General features: G+C 38.4%; 2 protein-coding genes across 8 annotated transcripts in view; one reads left to right on the top strand and one right to left on the bottom strand.

Moving 5' to 3' along the window:
- The window catches only part of PPM1E (protein phosphatase, Mg2+/Mn2+ dependent 1E), a 95,411-nt gene that overhangs the window by 8,181 nt on the left and 67,822 nt on the right, over positions 1-19,408 (bottom strand). For all 3 annotated transcript variants that reach the window (XR_011468500.1, XR_011468501.1, XM_070395344.1), the window contains exons 2-6: positions 14,744-14,862; positions 10,539-10,738; positions 6,815-7,003; positions 4,178-4,321; positions 3,865-3,958 (exon numbers count right to left, since the gene is read on the bottom strand). Coding sequence is in view for 1 of the 3 variants with exons in the window: in XM_070395344.1 (XP_070251445.1) it covers positions 3,865-3,958; positions 4,178-4,321; positions 6,815-7,003; positions 10,539-10,738; positions 14,744-14,862 (746 nt within the window). In the remaining 2 variants the exon portion in view is untranslated. The remainder of the gene's footprint in view (positions 1-3,864; positions 3,959-4,177; positions 4,322-6,814; positions 7,004-10,538; positions 10,739-14,743; positions 14,863-19,408) is intronic.
- TRIM37 (tripartite motif containing 37) overlaps positions 1-19,408 on the top strand; it is a 173,010-nt gene that overhangs the window by 100,581 nt on the left and 53,021 nt on the right. Inside the window, exon 25 of one of the 5 annotated variants that reach the window (XM_070395329.1) lies at positions 14,140-14,271. The exons of the other annotated variants lie outside the window; for them this stretch is intronic. Coding sequence (XP_070251430.1) covers positions 14,140-14,188 — 49 coding nt within the window. The 3' untranslated portion in view covers positions 14,189-14,271. Of the gene's footprint in view, positions 1-14,139; positions 14,272-19,408 lie in introns of those variants that run through there. 5 annotated transcript variants of the gene reach the window in all.

Genomic DNA, 19,408 nt, shown 5'->3' with positions numbered 1-19,408 from the left:
AAAGCAACACTTTCCCAAATCAGCTTTTCCTTCAAGTCACCACACTGTCTCCCTTCACCACCATATTGTCCAAGAAACCAAATCTGCACATGCTCCTTCATGTTACCGCTCATTTTCCTTCACCTGATTGTTTTCTGCTTTGTGTGCCTACTGATCCAACACATTTATCTCAGATGTTACCAATCACAGTAAGCCTTCATTTAATGTCATCTATAGGTTTCTATGACTAAGTGAAATGATAAAAGGAAACCAGTTTTACCTTAGGCCAGTGGTCGGCAAACTCATCAGTCAACAGAGCCAAATATCAACAGTACAATGATTGAAATTTCTTTTGAGAGCCAAATTTTTTAAACTTAAACTATATAGGTAGGTACATTGTTATTAACTTAATTAGGATACTCCTAAGCTGGCCTTTGCTAAAAACATCCTCAATCTGATTGAGGTACGTTCGCTGAGGTCGACCCCTTCCAACTCTCCCATCCACACTCGTCTTGTATACTTGTTTCGTCTATCTCCTTTCGTTCATCCCCTCTATATGTCCAAACCATCTCAACATACCTTTCTCAATCCTCAACACTACATTGTCTTTCACTCCACAACGTTCCCTAAAATTAACTTAATAAAGTTTACTTTTTACTTAATAAACTTAACCCATGCGCGATTTGCGGACGTGACTAGCACTAACCACTGCACAATGAGACTGCTGACTGACTGGCTCACTCATGCGCGCGCCTCCCTCACGCTGCGCCGCGTCTCCTGTTGCCCGACCCACTGACACCCCCCACTACTTCTAACGGCACTTCTTCAAAATAGACTCGCCCAGGCCGAAAACCGACTTCTCAGCATGGGCCACGAAGTTTCAATCGCACTGTACGTGCGCGCCTGCGTGTGGTATTTTGTAGAAGAGCCAGTCAAGGGGGCAAAGAGCCGCATGTGGCTCGCGAGCCGCGGTTTGCCGACCACTGCCTTAGGCTAATTAATATAAAGAAGAGCAAGTTCATACAGCATCTCATTAACGTTATAACAAAATGACAGTAAACAGAACATTATGCAAGGACCTGTTGTCCCTATTTTCAAAATTCCAGGTCTTATTTTTTTAACCCACTTCTCACTTGACCTTTGCAGCACTTGACCCTGTTCACTACTTTCTCCTAGAAACCCTCTTCCCCTAGCGTCTGAGATACCCCACTTCTAAAACTCTCATCCCCTCTTTATTTTCTTCACTCGCTCCTTCACTTAACAATTGCACTAACAGCACAGCTGGTGTGACTCAGTGGTTGAGCGTCAGGGCACATGCCCAGGTTGCAGGCTTGAGCCCCAGTAGGGGGCATGCAGGAGGCAGCCAATCAATAATTCTTTCTCATCGATGTTTTTATCTGCCTCTCCCTTCTCTCTGAAATCAATAAAAATATATTTTAAAAAATAATAATTGTACTAACAGCTCTGGCCCATGTGGCTTAGTTGTTGGGCATCTTCCTGTGCACCAAAGAGTTGCCAGTTGGAGCACGTGCCTGTGGTATGGCTGGTCCCTGGTTGGGGGTGTGCAGGAGGTAGCCGATTGCTTCACTCTCACATCGATGTTTCTCTTCCCCTCACCCTCTCTCTCTCTCAGTCAATTTTAGAATCTCAAATAAAAATAGCACTAACAATCACTGTTTACGACTGTGACATACAGAGCTCTGAGTGTGTGCATGTATTGTGCTATTTAATACAAGAACTTTATAACTTAGGTACTGTTACTGTTCACACTTTACAAAAAACAAATAGAAACAGAGAAATAAACTTCCCAAGGCCCACAGCTTGTAACGTGGCATATCCAAGATACAAACCCAGAGAGCTGACTTCATTATGTTATTCTACCTTAAGGAATGAGGCTCTCCCTTTCCATACTACAGGTTTTTCTTGGGCAATGTCATCCATACCCATAGTTTCAACTAATATATATGTTACTTCAGAGGTTGCATATATTATTGCCAAAATGGGATGAGTTCCCAAATCTCTATCTCCAATTCAGAGGTACCTAGAATATAAAATATATCCAAAATGAACTCATCATCTGCCCTCCTCCCCACCCACCAAATTGCTGCTGCTTTATTACAAATGCTTTATCTTCTCAGTCACACAAGTCAAACCTGGAAGTTAGCTTTCCTCTTCCCCCACAAACTCATTTCTGTCCCATCAATTTATACCCTCCTCTGTATCCCTTTTTAGCTGCCTCATCTCTGTAAAAATGTTATCAATAGCTTCCTGAATGATCATTCATCTAGGCTTTCTACTCTAGATTGTCTTACAAACCATTACAAACATAACTACAAATCAGATCATATGGGCCCCTCTGCTTATCACCTGTTAAAGCCCAGACTACTTAGTCCCTTCACAACTTAGAACCAGCACTTCCACCTCTGCCCCAGCCTCTGTTCCTAAAACACAACGCTCTTTCAGACGCCCATGTATTTATATCCCCCTGAATACTATCCTCCATGCCCAACACAAAAGTCACTTCCTCTGTGAAGTCTGCTTATTCTGTCCTAGACTGTCACTTAGTCAAGGACATTCTTCCCCTGCTTTAGTTTCCCCATGTGTTGTATTTTTAGAAACAAGTCAAGTATCTCCCTAGTAAAGCTCGTATTAAAGATACCTCTCAAACACTGACAAAGATGGGAAGATCAAGAGGAAGAGGTCTTTGGTTGGAATTGTCAAAAAATAATTCTATATAGAATGTTTTAGAAATGGGAAGTTTTCCCTATTTGGCCTTATGCCAGAGTTCCTAATAACTCCCTCAGTCATAAGATAAAGCCAACTTTCACTTTTTTAGGAGATATTTGCAGAATTTTTCTTTCTCTCTCAGCCTTCTGCTACCCACATTTGGGCCACTTCACAGCTTGCCAGTACCTTCCCAAAGAGTGGGAGGAACAACTCACATCCGTGGTGAAATTGAATCAGTCCTTTGAGATTTTTGGTAATGATAAGTAAAAGTTGGGGATTAGAGGTAAATTCCATTAATCCATGTTATCCCTATGTCAGATTACCTCATTTCTTTAGGAAGCTGTGACTAAGAACTGCAGTATATATGCACATATGCATATCACCCATATAGGCACTCACATTGATTTATTCTTTAAAAGCAACAACAGAAAATAAAGATAAGGCATGAAACCTAAAATAAACTCAGGCGTGAAAGTGAAACAAAGACAGAAAGTAGACTATATCTCAATTCTCTGAACTTATATCCTTGGATTTTGTCCAATCAGTTTAGCTATTTACTCTCTAAGTTTTAGACAGTTTTGTTGACTTCCCCTTCTTTTGAAGAATTTAGATCCCAGGGAGCAAATTCTTTGAAACCCCAGGGTTATCTGGCAAATTATTACACTCCTCATATAGAAAATTATTTTCATCTAAAAAGCACAATGTTTTCCCCATGGATTTGTTCTCTGTTGTTTAGTCATTTAAAAATTCATAATGAATGACATAAAGACATTAGCAAGGTAAAATATGGGAGGAGGTTTCCATTTTCTAGAAAACACTGATTTAAACTAAATATGACCCAAAATGAAATGAGGATCCTGTAGATTTGTGTACCAAAGATTAAAGACTTCCTTTTAAAAAAAATAAGGGAGGATAGAAACTAATAAGTTCTACATTTCTTAATACAGTTCCCTTTTAGTAATGGAATTTAAGCATATAAATGAGTAGGTTAATTAAATAAAATAATTTACAAAGCCACCATCCAACTGCTGTTTTAAATAATAAAAAGTACACTGATAATATAAATTATCATCTCTGATTCCTTGTTGTATCAGAGTTAACATAAGACAATGAGCCAAAAGAGGACAGTTTAGAGAAAGAAAAATTGGTTTTTCCTACCAATAGCTCTGGAGACTGATAGACTTCCATTCACTCGCCAGGCACCAAACCAGACTACACAACCTCCCAGGGCCTCAATTCGCTGCTTTTCATCCTAAACAGCAATGCAATGAAAAGAAGCAAATAATTAGATTCAGGATTTATTCATCTACCTTAACAGTAAACAACAGATATATTCATCAGCTTTCTGGAAAGTTTCTCTTTATTTCTCCATTGGAAGGTGGGCATGAATGCTGAGATAATGGTGATAATTATGTTATTATGAGAATCTTAATAACCAGAAAATTGCCTTTGTGGAACAGACCATACTTACTTCTCTGTCTGGTTTGTGTGGCTTCATTAGTTCAACAGCTTGGCCCTTTCTCACAAGCATAACCTGGGAATCACCCACCCAGGCTACATGTAGCATGTTGCCTCTGATAAAAGTCACCACTCCTGTGGTCCCACATCTTAAGCTCTGAAAATAGTTTAAATAAAACCAGAGTCAGTAAAAATACATAGATATAAAATTCTCAGAACATATATGCATAACCCATTGATAGACAATAGTATGGGGAAGGCCTGGAGTAGGGTACAGGCTGGGTGGAGGGGGGCAAAAGGGAGGCATCTCCCATAATACTGTCAACAATAAAATTTAAATAAGTAGATATCATTCTCATTGAGAAGCAATTTATAATTAATTCAGACCTTTCAGTTGGGAGATAGATTATTAATAGCTTGATTTCACAAATAAATAGCAATTTCTATATCTAAATCTGAATTTCTCATTTTGATATGCATGTATGTACTTAAATGTGCACACATATAGATCCATTTATCTGTGATATGCAAGGCAGGGATGATTATTTATTCCATTTTATATACAGGTAAGAAAACAATGATAGGTTATGTGACTTGTCCAAGGCAGGTAACTGATTAGTACACATAAGAGAAATGAAATTCTTTTTCCTGCTAGTCCAGTGCTGAATCCACTATAACAACTCTAAGAGTAAAGACTGCCATATTGTGGGCTCTGTTTTGTTACTGACATACTGTATGTTTAGGGGGAGCGTCCTCACTTTACAGAATAACATGTAAAGCATCTGACTGCTACACAAATGCTCCCATACTCTGGACAGTGAGATAGGAGCCAAGGGATGACATACATTCCCTGGAGTTAGTGCTAAGATGCTTACTAGGATACCTTAAAACAAATAATTTTAGAAGTGAGAACTTTGTAAACTTGTTTTTGGAACATTGCATAAAGAACTAACAGCCTGGAATTTTACTGCAATAGCTCAGTATCACTTTACTTAATGCTCTTGATACTACTATATTAATATGACATCTCCATTTGACATGAGTCACCACCAAATGAGCATGACTTTCTGTTATTAAGAACTTGTCCTAAATTAGAACCAGTGCGTCATGGGTGGTAAAGGCTCCTTGTAGCCAATGAGAAAAACAACTCGTTTTCCCTATATAGGGATAGTTTGTTATAAATCCTCACCCACCAATAAAATATCTTCCCACACAGACTGTTCAAAAACTCAGCCCCCTGGAACACATGATAAAGACATTGCAATGCATATGCCCTGGAGAGAACAGGAGGCAGGGCTGCTTCGCAACAGGAATAGCTGCTTTCTTCCCAGCAGTTAGCAGCACATGGAAGCACAAGGAGAAAACTTAACTGTTTGTTGAGACAAACCTAAGTTACTCAAGAGAACTATTGGCAGGACTGAGATAAACTAGGGTCACTGGCAACGCAAATAAAATGAACTTGGTCAGGAAAAAAGTCATACTTTTGAGTACACAGAGGAAAAGGGATAGAACAGAGGATGAGAAAGGCAAGTGATTCTCTTAGTTTCACGATGGTGATTACAGATCCTCTCTCAGGGGCCGGGTCTTGTCCTTAGTCAGAATGATGACAAACAGCTGGACAGTGCCAGCACTCAAGAGACTGGGAAGGTCTGAGGTCAACACTATCTTGTTTTCTAGCCCACATCTCTCTATGTAGACCTTAGTGGTTGCTGATGGTGGATTTACCTATTAATCTAAATCTGGGGTATAGATGGGAAATATAGACTACTTCTCTTGCCTAATAACAAATAGTTCTGAATTATTTAATTAATTTTAAGCCCCACTACCGCTGTATAGCGTAACTATGAGATCAAAGAAATGGATTAAAATGATTACCCTGTTCTCTCCAACCATTTTGAAGAGTTAATGTTTAGGTCATATGATACTATAATTACATTTAAAATTAAAAATTATTCTTTCTATTGGGCCCCAGTTAGAAATGAATGTAGAATACCATAGTTAATTATGTACCAATACCCAGACTGGTAATTAAATTTTTTACTTTTAGATCTTAATATAGAGCCCGTGTCATTTATTCAGAGTAAAAACCTTATGTCTGATTAACCTCAAGAAATTAGGACATGAGCTCTGACTTTTCCTGTTAAGAGAATCAGTTCAAGGATTATCTAAGGATTCACTGTCTCCAAGCAAATTTTCCCTCAACAGATACGCAGCAAAACACTGCCAACCCATTTAGAACTAAATGCATGGGAGTAATCCCAGCTTCGGTTTCTTTTTTAGACCATTGTTTTAATCTCCATTTCCAGATTTTATCAGCAAAAGTCAGCTTAGAAAGATGGTCCTCATGTGAACCTGACAGGTAATAGTGAATATGAAAGACAAAACTCATCTGCCAGATCCAGCAATGGAGTGCCTTTGTAGAAAATTATAGCTTCGAGTTTCTATACTGGACATCATAGCACCCCACTAAAACTCTTCCAAAGAGAGAATTAGAACTACAACAGAATCCAATACTGTGGGTCAAAAACAGTTTGGAAGAGAACTTTAAATAATGCCTGCCCCAAAAGGGAAAACAAATAGCCCTTTAACCACAGATCAGTTGAGCTCAGCCAGTGCAGTCATGACAAGAATTTATGAGAAAAAGGCATACCTCCCTGGCTGCTTTCTGTACAAACCGTTCATCAGTGACCCGAAAGGCCCGGCACAAGGCTTCAGCAGGATCATGGGGGAACATCTCCTGGCGTACCAAGTTAACATGCAGGTGAATGGAGGCATAAATGGCAGCATCCACTCCTCCGTGGCCATCAAACACTGCAAAGTAAGCTTGTTCTTCCTGGTCCTGCCAATAGAAACACAGAAACAGAGGCCCCTTGCACTGTGGCCCAGATTAATGAGATTAAATTTTTCCCTTTTCTGATATGCCTGATCAACTGCTAAAACACCTGCAATACCAGGGCATATGTGTTTACACCAGAATGCTGGAACACATCATGCCCAATTAGCTCAGGCTGAAGTGCCCTCTCTCTGTGAAAGTTGTCTTGCACCATGGAAACCACCCACATGTATTTGCTTCAAAATTGCTACTACAATTTTGAGGGGAGAGGAAGGGAAAAGAAGGTATAAGGGATTGAACAAAAACTGTTCTGCGTTGAGTGATGTTTCCAAAAAGAAAAGCATTTTAATCATAAAATTAGAAACTACAAACAATAGGAAATAATTGGCCTTCCAGCACAAGTCCAATTATGTTAGGTTGTTTAAAATACATAGAGATAATGAAAGCATACACATACTTTTAAATTATAATATCGCCCTCATAAATCATTCATAGTCACATTGAATCCTCACCATAAATAACACAGTCTAAACTGGTTGGCAAAACTTGAACCACACAGATGTCCAAATGCACTGTAACACTTCCTTGTCCCCTATTGGAGGATTCAGCTTCCCATTTCCTTGCCACCCCCCGCCCCACCCAACAACTGCCAGATGAAGGGCTTCCAAACCTGTGCTTTGTCCTGCCAAAGGAAGCCTAATCACAAGATTACATTAAAACCATTAAGTAATTTGCTTCTTCAACTCAAGTATTTAAATCTCAGATCTAGCTTGCTTAGGAGATAAATAACTCACTGAACTCTGAGTCCTGGACTCTCTTTAGACGACAGTATTTAATGATTTTCATTTGTAAGGTTTTGACATTCCTTGAGCTCTAGAAGCTTGAATGAGTCTAGGTCCTGTCATTCAAATGTCATTCAAACAAATATCCAAAGTAAACCATATAATTATTTTGTGCTTGTTTTCCTATCTATTAGGTAGGGGTGAGTTGCTATCTCATGGGGATTTGGAAGGACTACTAAAACAACAGGTATATTTGTACTTTGGAAAAGTTCTTTTAAAGAGTATACTACATTTATATATAAGTACCACATGTAAATGTCCAGAAAGTAATGATTACACCCAAATATTATTAAGTCTGTACTTACTACAGACATTACAACTAATTAATTTAGCAGTCTAATGAACACCACCTGCAAGGTTAACTGACTAAATCTATCTAGAACAGTGGTGGCGAGCCTTTTGAGCTCGGCGTGTCAGCATTTTGAAAAACCCTAACTTAACTCTGGTGCCATGTCACATATAGAAATTTTTTTATATTTGCAACCATAGTAAAACAAAGATGCATATTTTTTATATTTATTTGATATATTTCAATGCCATTTAACAAAGAAAAATCAACCAAAAAAATGAGTTCGCGTGTCATAAGTTCGCCATCACTGATCTAGAAAAACAGTCCTGTACTGAAGAGTAGTACTCATTTTTATACAACTCAATTGGCAGGATAAGGGTAAAATAGAAAAACAGCATATATAAGCAGTTTTTAAATGATGGGGAATGAGCTGCTGTGGGATTATCATAGAGAGAGGGGGCAATAATTCCTTTATTGGGACTTGAGACTGCAACTAAACAATGTGAGATCTGTGGAGAGATTCTTAGTATAGCATCAGAAGAAACAGAAGAAGTCTAATGGATTTCTTAAATAATTAGTATAGCTTCTTAAATTTTAAAAAATACTGATGTTTTCTCTATTATAAAGATGGTGTACATTTTTTTGGCCTGATAAAGAAGTGTAAAGAAGTAAATATCTATAATCCCACCATCCACAGGTAACCAGTCTTTTACAAACATACATATATACATTTTTCAATAAAATTAGGATCGTACTATACATTGAATTTTATATCCTGCATTTCCCCCATGTCATTAAGTATTCTCAAAGACATAACTTTAAATGTGTGTGTACAATACATTTTATGAACATATCATAGTTATTCCCTATATGCAATAATTTAGATCATTTCCATTTCTTATTGACAATGTTTTATAAAAGAGTTATGTCAAACAAAACATCCTTTGGGTTATATTTGCATGGACATGGTAACATTTGGAAACAAAGATATCACCTCATCTATCTTGTAATATAAGCACCAGTTACTAAACCACCATCACTGCTTACCAGACCTTGACATTCGGCTTAAATTTAAATTTAACTGCTAAATAAAGGAAGTATTGTGCTTTGTAGAAATGACTACATTGTAATTTCTAAGGTATGGACTTAAGTGAAGGAAAGAGGTAAGTGACAGGCAAAGAAAACAAACCTACTTCTGTTTGCATTAACATAATAGACTTAATAGAAAGAGAAGAGGAATATGACAAGAACATGGTTATTAAGTTGACAAGGCTCATATGATCCAATTTGTCAGTCACAGATTCAGGAAGTGTAATTCCAGCTACTTTCCTATCAGAAACCAAGATTTAAAAAAGGAAACCTCATGAAATCAGAAAACTGTCTCAGTCTCAAATTCATTCTTTTATGTTTGTGTTTTGTGTTGTGCTTCAGCAACATAATGTGGGAACTTAATAAATACCACTTGATTATACTATCAAAATAGTTTCCTTAAAAAACACACAGCTTTATAGTGATATAACAGTTTTCTTTTTTACTTGTATGTCTATAGAATAGCTCTGGAAAGTTACACAAGAAACTGGTAATTCCCTTGCCTTCATGGAAGGGAACTAAGTGTTTGAGAGACAAAGATAAGAGAGATTTTATTTTTCTACTCTAAACCATGTGAATGCATTACCTATTCAAAATAAATTCCTTTTCTATTTTCTAATGCAAGCAAATGTGTGCCACTTTGCCTTGAATCCTATTCAGACATATCAGATACTATTAGAAGTACAGGGCAGGACAAAAGTAGGTTTACAGTTGTTTATATGGAAAATAATACAGTAATTAATAATACAAGAATAAACTCCCACCCAACCGGTTGAGCATAGACCTATGAACCAAGAGGTCACCGGTTCAATTCCTGGTCAGGGCACATGCCCAGGTTGCAGGCTCTATCCCTAGTAGGTGGCATGCAAGTGGCAGCCGATCAATGATTCTCTCTCATCATTGATGTTTCTATCTCCCTTTCCCTTCCTCTCTGAAATCAATTTTTAAAAATATATATTTTTTAAAAAAGAAACTCCTGTACTCACAACTGTAAACCCACTTTTTAAAATTAATTGCTGTTTATTGATTGATTTTAGAGAGAGGGGAAAGGAAAGGGATAGAAAGAAACACCAATGAGAGAGAAACTTCAATTGGCTGCGTACTGCATGCCCCCTACTGGGGATTGAGCTAGCAACCTGGGCATATGGGCTGACTAGGAATCGAACCAGTAACCTCCTGGTTCATGGGTCAATGCTAAACCACTGAGCCACACCAGCCAGGCTATACACCTACTTTTGACCCACCCTGTATATTAGTAGTTCTGTTAGAAAACCATGACTGTGTTTTTTTAAATCTCATTGACCTCAGAAGTGCCCTTTACCTCTAGGTTGAAGAGCATATTAAAGTCAGGAATGCAGACATGTTTGTCCTCCATTTTCCTGCGCATGTTTTTGATGGCATGGATTGATGTCTCATAATAAAGCTGGGGTCTCCTGCGAAGAGGGAAGTCTTTCACCCAGCTGCAGCAAATCTCATGTAGTTTGCTGAAGACAGAACGGGCCAATTTCACTGTCTCAATCTCTGTGAAAGAAACACAGAAACCCCCAATGAAAAGCCTTGTTAAATCTGCTTTTCACTTGCCTGATTGGTAAAGACAGAAGTAGGTCACCCCGGTTAAGCTCCTCCTTAATAAAAGAAATTCCTTCTTCTCAAGAGAAACGAAGTATTGCTTCTGAAAAGAGAAAATGACAACCTGTCTATTAGAAAATCATCTAGCAGCTGCCACTAGGATGATCCTGTTTCATGAGGAGAAACCTCTGTTCAGGGCTGGGTCTTCGCCGTGGCTGGGTTTTGTCTAGCCCACAAAGTGCTCTGGCCACTGCTATCTAGTTCAGGGCAGTTTCTTGCTCAGTTGGCTGCCATGGTTATCGTCTGGAAGGCCAAGCCCCCTATGCTTAGGTGAGTGAAATACGAACAGTGGCTATCCAACTGATTAGAACATGAAAGGCCTCTGAGCAACATTATTTATTTATAAACTACAGGGACCAGAAGAGTTTACCTTATCATTTGTCTTTGTCTCCCCTTCGTAGCCTCTTTTCCTCTTTCCAGTTCCCCGTTTTCTCTTCTGTAACTGATTATAACTCAGAAATAAATTATTTTTGTTGATTTGTTTTGTTTTGTTAATCCTTATCCAAGGATATTTTCCTCCCATTGCTTTATTTAGAGAGAGTGGAAGGGAGGAGGAGGAGGAGAGAGAGAGAGAAACATTGATGTGAAAGGGACACATCAATTGACTGGGTCCCACATGCACCCTGACTGGCAGCTGGGAATGGAGCCTACTCCCTTGACCAGAATTGAATCAGAGACCTTCAGTCCTCAGGCCGACACTAACCACTAGCCAAACTGGCTAGGGCTGTTGATGTCTTTTGTTATTTATTTAAAGCTTTAGGCAGTAGCTTAAATAGTTTAGCCAATAGGTTAACAAAGTTTTTTTATTTCTCTAAGGAAAAAATACTTACATTCTATGTGTGTAACCCTGGATAGACAAAAAAAAAGATAACAATCAAAGGATTCTCTACTCCCAGACTATTAAGTCTACTAAACTTATTAGCTGGTTTCTGAGACTGACTTGAATCCCTCAGTGTATGGACAGATATGAAAGAAAGCCTTTTAAGCAACACTGAATAGTATTGACCCTATTGTCTCACATCGCCTCCACTCAAGTTGTCCTCTCCTCAAGCTGCAGTTATTGAAATAACCAAGGGGAGATTAGGTTTTCTCAGGACAGTATTTTAGAGGTAGTTCTTACATCCCAGGTAAAAAAAAAATAGAATTCTCAAATTTTTGTTTTACTTTACTAAGTCACATATAGCTTGACAGCCTGAGAAAATGTGTGCCAGATGGGAAATGGCTGTGCATGCCTCTTGCCATCCACAACACAAGTCCCAAAGAGAGACTGTGTGTTCTTAGAACGGCCTGGGAACTTAGTCTCATTTTATATTCCTTGCCCAGACATTGCCTAAATCTGTGACTACAGTTACTTGTTTTCTTATTCAAATTTCTTTTTAAAATGACTGTTCAGAAATTGACTTCAAGATTTTCTGTTGTTTTTCTCATTAACATAATCCAGGGTGGTAAACTATGTTTTGTGATTTTGTCCCCTTGACATTTTCATATAACTGAAAATCAAGGATACATTTGAAAGAACAAGTAAAACCTGAGGAGGTGTATATAAGAGGGAAACTGAGGCCAAAAGAACACACAACATTTTGATGGTTTTAAGCAACTCCAATCTTTTTTTTAAGCACCAGCTGCCAGACACTGTCTTTCAGCCAGCAGTTGCCTATTTGTATCACTCCAAATATGTGTTTGGATATGCATTTGACTCAGTCACAACAGAGGATTGCAAAATGATAAATGAATTCGGAAACAAATAACTGATAATAATATAAACCATTACATCATTCTTTGGTTTATATATTACTCTTATTTTATAGACCTGGACTGTTCAATAAAATACCTTTCTAGCTGCAGTGTGGCTACTTAAAATTTAAAATTCAGTATTTTGGTCATATTAGCTGTATTTCAAGTACTCAATAACTGCATACACTCAGTAGCTACTGCACTGGACAACACAGGTAGAGATTATTCTGTGTGTTTTTTCTTTTGACCTATTAATATATAAATTATGCTAACAGACTTCCCAATATTTTTGTTTTGTTCACTGCTATTTTGCCAGCAAAATGCTAAGTATATGGTAGGCTCTCAATAAAATACTCATCAAAATAATTAGCTGTTGTACTCAATGTTACCAATATTTTACTTAATATATTTAACATTGATTATTAAGATTGATCTCATTTCTTTTTTAAATCTTGTCCTAGACAGCTTGTCTAAGTTTTGGTATCAGTGTTATGCTGTGCAAATTTTCCTTTTTATGAAATCGAATAATTCTTTTTCAAGAGCATTGGAATTATGTGTCTTTGATCGTTTGAAATTGCTTACCTGGAGAATCACTTACTCTTTGTCCTTTGGGGAAGATAGCTAGCTTCTTGACAATCTTCTCAATCTCTTTCTTCTTACGAAAAGTTTGTTAATTTGTATTTTTCCAGAAAATATCCAGATTCTCAAATGCATTCACACAGTATTTTAATAATTCTTTTAATTTCTTTTGTATTAATGATAATTCTCCCCTTTTTGTTTTTAATGTTTACATTGGGATATTTCAAATGGATTTTAGGTTGTCTGGACAGGCATTACATCTGCTAAATAAATTTGCACCAACAGATATGCAGGGTTGTTTAACAAACATTGTTAGGGATGATATAAACATGAAAAGAACTTTTTTTTTAACCTGTTTTTGGAAACAACTAAAAAAAGAGACAAAAGGCATTTCAATGACAGCAGGCCTTATTCAATACGCTCATTTCCCACTCTGATATATGGAGAAACACAATTTGCCCTGTAGGTATTCTCCTCAGTGCAGTTCACATTGAGTGATTTGGGTTAAATAGATTAAGGGCTTGCAAACAGTCCGGAATTACAATAGATCATGCTGAATCACAGCAGTGGCATGGAGAATACATTACTGGGTAATCTCTTGGAAAAATATACAATCAAAACGACCAGTAATATCCACCAAAAGAAAAAATGCCTTCATTTCACTTTTGCTATCCTATGGGAGAGGGAGGGTGTCAGAACATTCTTACAAAGTAGGCATGTAGGGCAGTATTTCAATCTTGCTACTTTAAGTATTCTCCTTCTGTGGGGAGCGGTATAGAACATTAGTATATAAATAATTGCTGCCTGAAATGAAAAAATAATTTAAAAGGGTGAGAAAATTGTTCAAAGCAGTAGTCCACCCCCTAACAGCTGTAAATTACTCATCAGTCTTAATGTCACTGAACTGAGCTGGAGCTGAGTCAGCCATAAGCCTGGCTGCAGTGAAGCAGAATTTAATCTCCCTTATCTTTTCATTACAGGGCTTTTACTTTATGCATCAGTACCAGGAGGAAGACCAATGCATTGTAGCAGGAATTCCATCCAACTTGATTCTGGAATAATTTGGTTCCAAGTGAACCAATTACTCTCAGTAAAAACAAGCAGAGGAATTACTTCCTTGCCAATTTTCTGTCAAAATGATCTAGAGAGAGAAAGGAAGAACAGGAATGTTTACTGTTATATCTGCCTCAGATTCTCTGGAACCTAGCTACTCTGATTCATTAATATATGCTTTGCTCCTTATGCACCATGTTGAAAGGCAAATGCTTGAAATAGAACAAACAGAATGAAATATTTAAATTCCTTAACAATTTGTAGTAATTCCCTAATTTTTATAAAAATGGGTATTTCTTTAGAGCTTATCTAATATGTATAAGTCTAATACATTAATAAATATACCTTCTTTAGTAAATAAAACCTCATAATTTGCCTGGATAAAAGAAGTAAAATGATCCATGCTTCCACTATACAATTAACCAGTGGGTAAACATAATTAAAGTTAGTATTTGGCAGACATTTTCTGTGGATCACTACACATGAGAATATTTTAATATTTTCAAACAAATAATGTAGAATGGTACTCACCCACAGTTCCTTCTGTGCCATCCGTTTCCTTTGGGATGTAATGTGCAGAAAGATCACTCTGAAGGACTTCATCTGATGTGGCTCTGGCTAAAGCAGCAGCCAAAAAGGAAGGGCAATTACTGAAAGAAAAATAAAAGGCTATTTCACTAAGAATTAGGAAACAATAAATTTAGCATGATTAATAATTAGTTATTAATATATTTTCTCAAAACAAAATTATATCATTAAACAATACCCAACACATTTATTGAGTGCATATTATGTGCTAGGCATTCTGCCTAGGCACTGGGTGTATATACTGGTGAATAACATAGAAATAGCCCCTGACCTAGTGGAGGGCATAAAATCTAGTTACGGAGACGTGATAAGTAAACAAATCTATACTAATAATAGAGGAATATGCAAATTGTCCAGGACACCATCACAGTAACATTAACGACCGAATAGCAAGCTGGCAGGCTGCGTGGGGCGACAAGACCAGCAGGGGGGTTAATGAGGGACGACCAAACAACTGAACAGCAGGCTGCATGGGGCGACCAGACCAGCAGAGGGGAGCAGTAAGGGGCAACCAGGCCAGCAGGGCGGAGGGGCAGTTAGGGGTGACCAGGCCGGCAGGGGGACAGTTGGGGGTGACCAGGCTGGCAGGGGGGCATTTAGGAGCGATCAGGCCAGCAGGCAGGTGAGCAGTTAGGAGCCAGCGGTCCAGGATTGTGAGAGGGATGTCGACTGCTGGTTTAGGCCCAATCCCGAGACCATCCGCTTCCTGTGGGATGTAATGTGCAGAAAGATCACTCTGAAAGACTTCATCTGATGTGGCTCTGGCTAAAGCAGCAGCCAAAAAGGAAGGGCAATTTCTGAAAGAAAAATAAAAGGCTATTTCACTAAGAATTAGGAAACAGGGGATTGGGCCTAAACCGGCAGTTGGACATTCCTCTAGGGGTCCTGGATTGTACAGGGTGCAGGCTGGGCTGAGGGGGACCCCGCCCCCTCTCCCCCGTGCACAAATTTCATGCGCCAGGCCTCTAGTAGGATATAATTTAAAATTGGAACAAGTTTTATAAAGGAAACAAATGGGGTACAGTGAAAGAAAATAAAAGAGGGGGTAACTGCTTAGAATGGTTAGGAATGCCGTGCCTTGAAGGATGAGAAAGCCTCAGTAATGTAGGGGTGGGAATTTTGGAGAGGATATTCCAGGCAGAGAAAATAACATGTGTACAAACCCTTTCTGAGAGTTTGGTATGTTTGAGGAACTGAATGAGGCCCAAAGAAGATGAAGTATAGTATGTAAGGGGAAAAATGACAGGGAATATTGTCAGAGGAACAGGCATCTTTGAACCATGGTAAGAATTTGGATTTTCCCTGACCGGTTTGGCTCAGTGGATACAGCGTCTGCCTGCGGACTGGGGGGGTCCCAGGTTTGATTCCAGTCAAGGGCATGTACCTTGGTTGTGGGCACATCCCCAGTGGGGAGTGTGCAGGAGGCAGCTGATCGATGTTTCTAGCTCTCTATCCCTCTCCCTTCCTCTCTGTAAAAAATAATATTTTTTTTTTAAAAGAATTTGGATTTTACTCAAAATGTAGTGGGAAGTCACTGAATATTGTGAGCAAGAGAATGCCATTAAAACATTACTTAAAATATTAAAATAATACTAAAAATATTGCTTTGCTGTGTCAAAGGAAATTGGAAGCGAGCAAAAATGAGTGAGAGTAACCAATGAGGATACAGTTGTAATCCCAGGCCAACGCTCTAACCACTGGCAACCGACTAGGATGAACCCGCAACCTTTTGGTGTATGGGACGCCACTCCAACCAACTGAGCCATCAGGCTACAGCTGGATATTGAATTTAATAACATATAATCACTGACTGGGTACCAAGACAACTCAATAGGGGAAACAAGTCTTTTCAACAAATGGTGCTGGGACCATTGGATATCCATACAAAATAATCACGTTAGACTCTCTCCTTACACCATACACATGACTTTAGTCAAAATGGATCATAGACCTAAATGTAAGAGCTAACACTATAAAAATCTTAAAAGAAAACATAGCAGTAAAACCTCATGACCTTGAATTAGGCAATGGTTTTCCTAAATATGAAACCAAAAACACAAGCAACAAAATAAGAATTAAATAGGACCGAAAATCAAGAAAGTGAAAAGATGCCCAGCCCGGTGTGGTTCAGCGGTTGAGCATGGGCCTATGAACCAGGGGGTCATGGTTCGATTCCTAGTCAGGGCACATGCCCAGGTTGTGGGCTGGATCCCCAGTTGGGGGCGTGCAGGAGGCAGCCGATCAGTGATTCTCGTCATTATTGTTTCTATCTCTCCCTCTCCCTTTCTCTCTGAAATCAATAAAAAAATATTTCTAAAAAAAGAAAGTGGAAAAAAAGTGAAAAGACAACTCACAGAATGGTAGAAAATATTTGCAAATTATATCTGATGAGAGACTAGTATTTAGAACATATAAAAAACTATTTTAACTCAATAATGAAAACACAACCCAATTTAAAAATGGACAAAGGATATTAATATTTTTCTAAAGATCTATAAACAGAAGAAAACCATAAGAAAAGATACTCAAGCCGAAACCAGTTTGGCTCAGTGGATAGAGCGTCGGCCTGCGGACTGAAAGGTCCCAGGTTCGATTCCGGTCAAGGGCATGTACCTGGGTTGCGGGCACATCCCCAGTAGGAGATGTGCAGGAGGCAGCTGATGGATGTTTCTCTCTCATCGATGTTTCTAACTATCTCTCTCCCTTCCTCTCTGTAAAAAATCAATAAAATATATTTTAAAGTGCCCTAACCGGTTTGGCTCGGTGGATGGAGCGTCGGCCTGCGGACTCAAGGGTCCCAGGTTCGATTCCGGTCAGGGGCATGTACCTTGGTTGCGGGCACGTCCCCAGTAGGGAGTGTGCAGGAGGCAGCTGATCGATGTTTCTCTCTCATCGATGTTTCTAACTCTCTGTCCCTCTCCCTTCCTCTCTGTAAAAACATCAATGGAATATATTTAAAAATATATATATATATATTTTTTTTTTTTAAGAAAAAAGAAAAGATACTCAAAATCATTAGTCATTAGGAAAATGCTAATCAAAACCACAACGAGATACCACTTCACACTGAGTAGGATGACTGTAATAAAAAAAGAGGCAACAAGTGCTGATGACCATGGAGAAAAATTCAAATTCTCATATATTTCTGGTGGGAATGTAAAATGGTGCAACAGCTTTGGCAGTTCCTTAAAATGTTAAACAGAATGCTACTACATGGCTCAGCAATTCCTATGAGTGGAATATACAAGAGAAATAAAAACATACTTCCACACAAGAACTCAGACATGAATGTTTATAGCAGCATTACTCATAATAGCGAAAAAGTAAAAACAACCAAATGTCCACCAACTGCTTATGGATAAACCAAAGGCAGTATATTCATGCAATGGAATATTATTCAGCCATAAAAGGAATGAAGTATTGATACATGCTACAATGTGTATGAACCTTGAAAACATGGTAAGCAACAGAAACTAGTCACAAAAGATCACATATTGGATGATTCCATTTATATGAAAAGTCCAGAATAGGCAATCTATTGTAACAGAAAGTAGAGGAGAGTAGCCTAGGGCTGGGCGGTGGAGCAAACAGGGAGGAACTGCTAATGGGTAGGGGGTTTCTTTTTGGGGTGATAAAAATGTTCTGCATCTTACACTGTAGTGATGGTTAAACAAGTCTGAATACACTACTAGTAAAACCACCTAATTGTACTTGTACAATTTAAGAGCACAATTTTTACAGTATGTAAATTATATCTTTAAAAAAGTCATTGACTTTGTCAAGAACCACTGAATAAAGGCAGTGACTGAAAGGGGATATGAAGACATGGAAAGTTTGTAGTTTTAGAATGGTGCAGAATCCAACTGCATACTAAATGATTTCACCTAGTAGAGAAAGACTGATAGCTAATGCAGGAGAGAGGGAAGGAACAAAGGAGCAAAGTTCCTGAGAAGGCAAGGAGGGATGATATCCGGTTCATATACAGAAATATTGACCTTTGATAGGACGAGGCACATTTCCTTAATTGAAAAAGGAAGAAAATAGGGACAGATGCCAAGTAGGTTTCCAATTTCTTGGTAGGAAAATAAGGGAGTTCACATCTAATGGTTTGATTCAACAATAGCTATGGAGGCTCACAGTGTTCCAGGCACTGTTCTACTCCACAGGATACATAGATGCCCAAAAAGGACAAAAACCCCTGCCTTTGGAGCTTACATTCTAGACCAGTGATGGCGAACCTTTTGAGCTCAGCGTGTCAGCATTTTGAAAAACCCTAACTTAACTCTGGTGCCGTGTCACATATAGAAATTTTTTGATATTTGCAACCATAGTAAAAGATTTATATTTTTGATATTTATTTGATATATTTAAATGCCATTTAACAAAGAAAAATCAACCAAAAAAAAAATGAGTTCGCGTGTCACCTCTGACACACGTGTCATAGGTTCGCCATCACTGTTCTAGACAATGGCTTCTCAATGAAGTATAAGGCTAGACCAGTAGTTCTCAAACTTTTGCTTGCATCAGAATCACCTGCAGGCTTGTTAAAACACAGCCTGAGAATTCTCATTTCTAATAAATTCCCATATGATGTTCATGCTGCTGGTC

Source organism: Myotis yumanensis, unplaced genomic scaffold (assembly GCF_028538775.1).
Source record: "Myotis yumanensis isolate MYYU_CA2020_CCGP unplaced genomic scaffold, mMyoYum1.0.hap1 SCAF_16, whole genome shotgun sequence".
Classification (NCBI taxonomy): Eukaryota; Metazoa; Chordata; class Mammalia; order Chiroptera; family Vespertilionidae; genus Myotis; species Myotis yumanensis.
The sequence above is the reverse complement of the archived record's forward strand: the minus strand, read 5'-3'. Positions and strand labels throughout refer to the sequence as shown.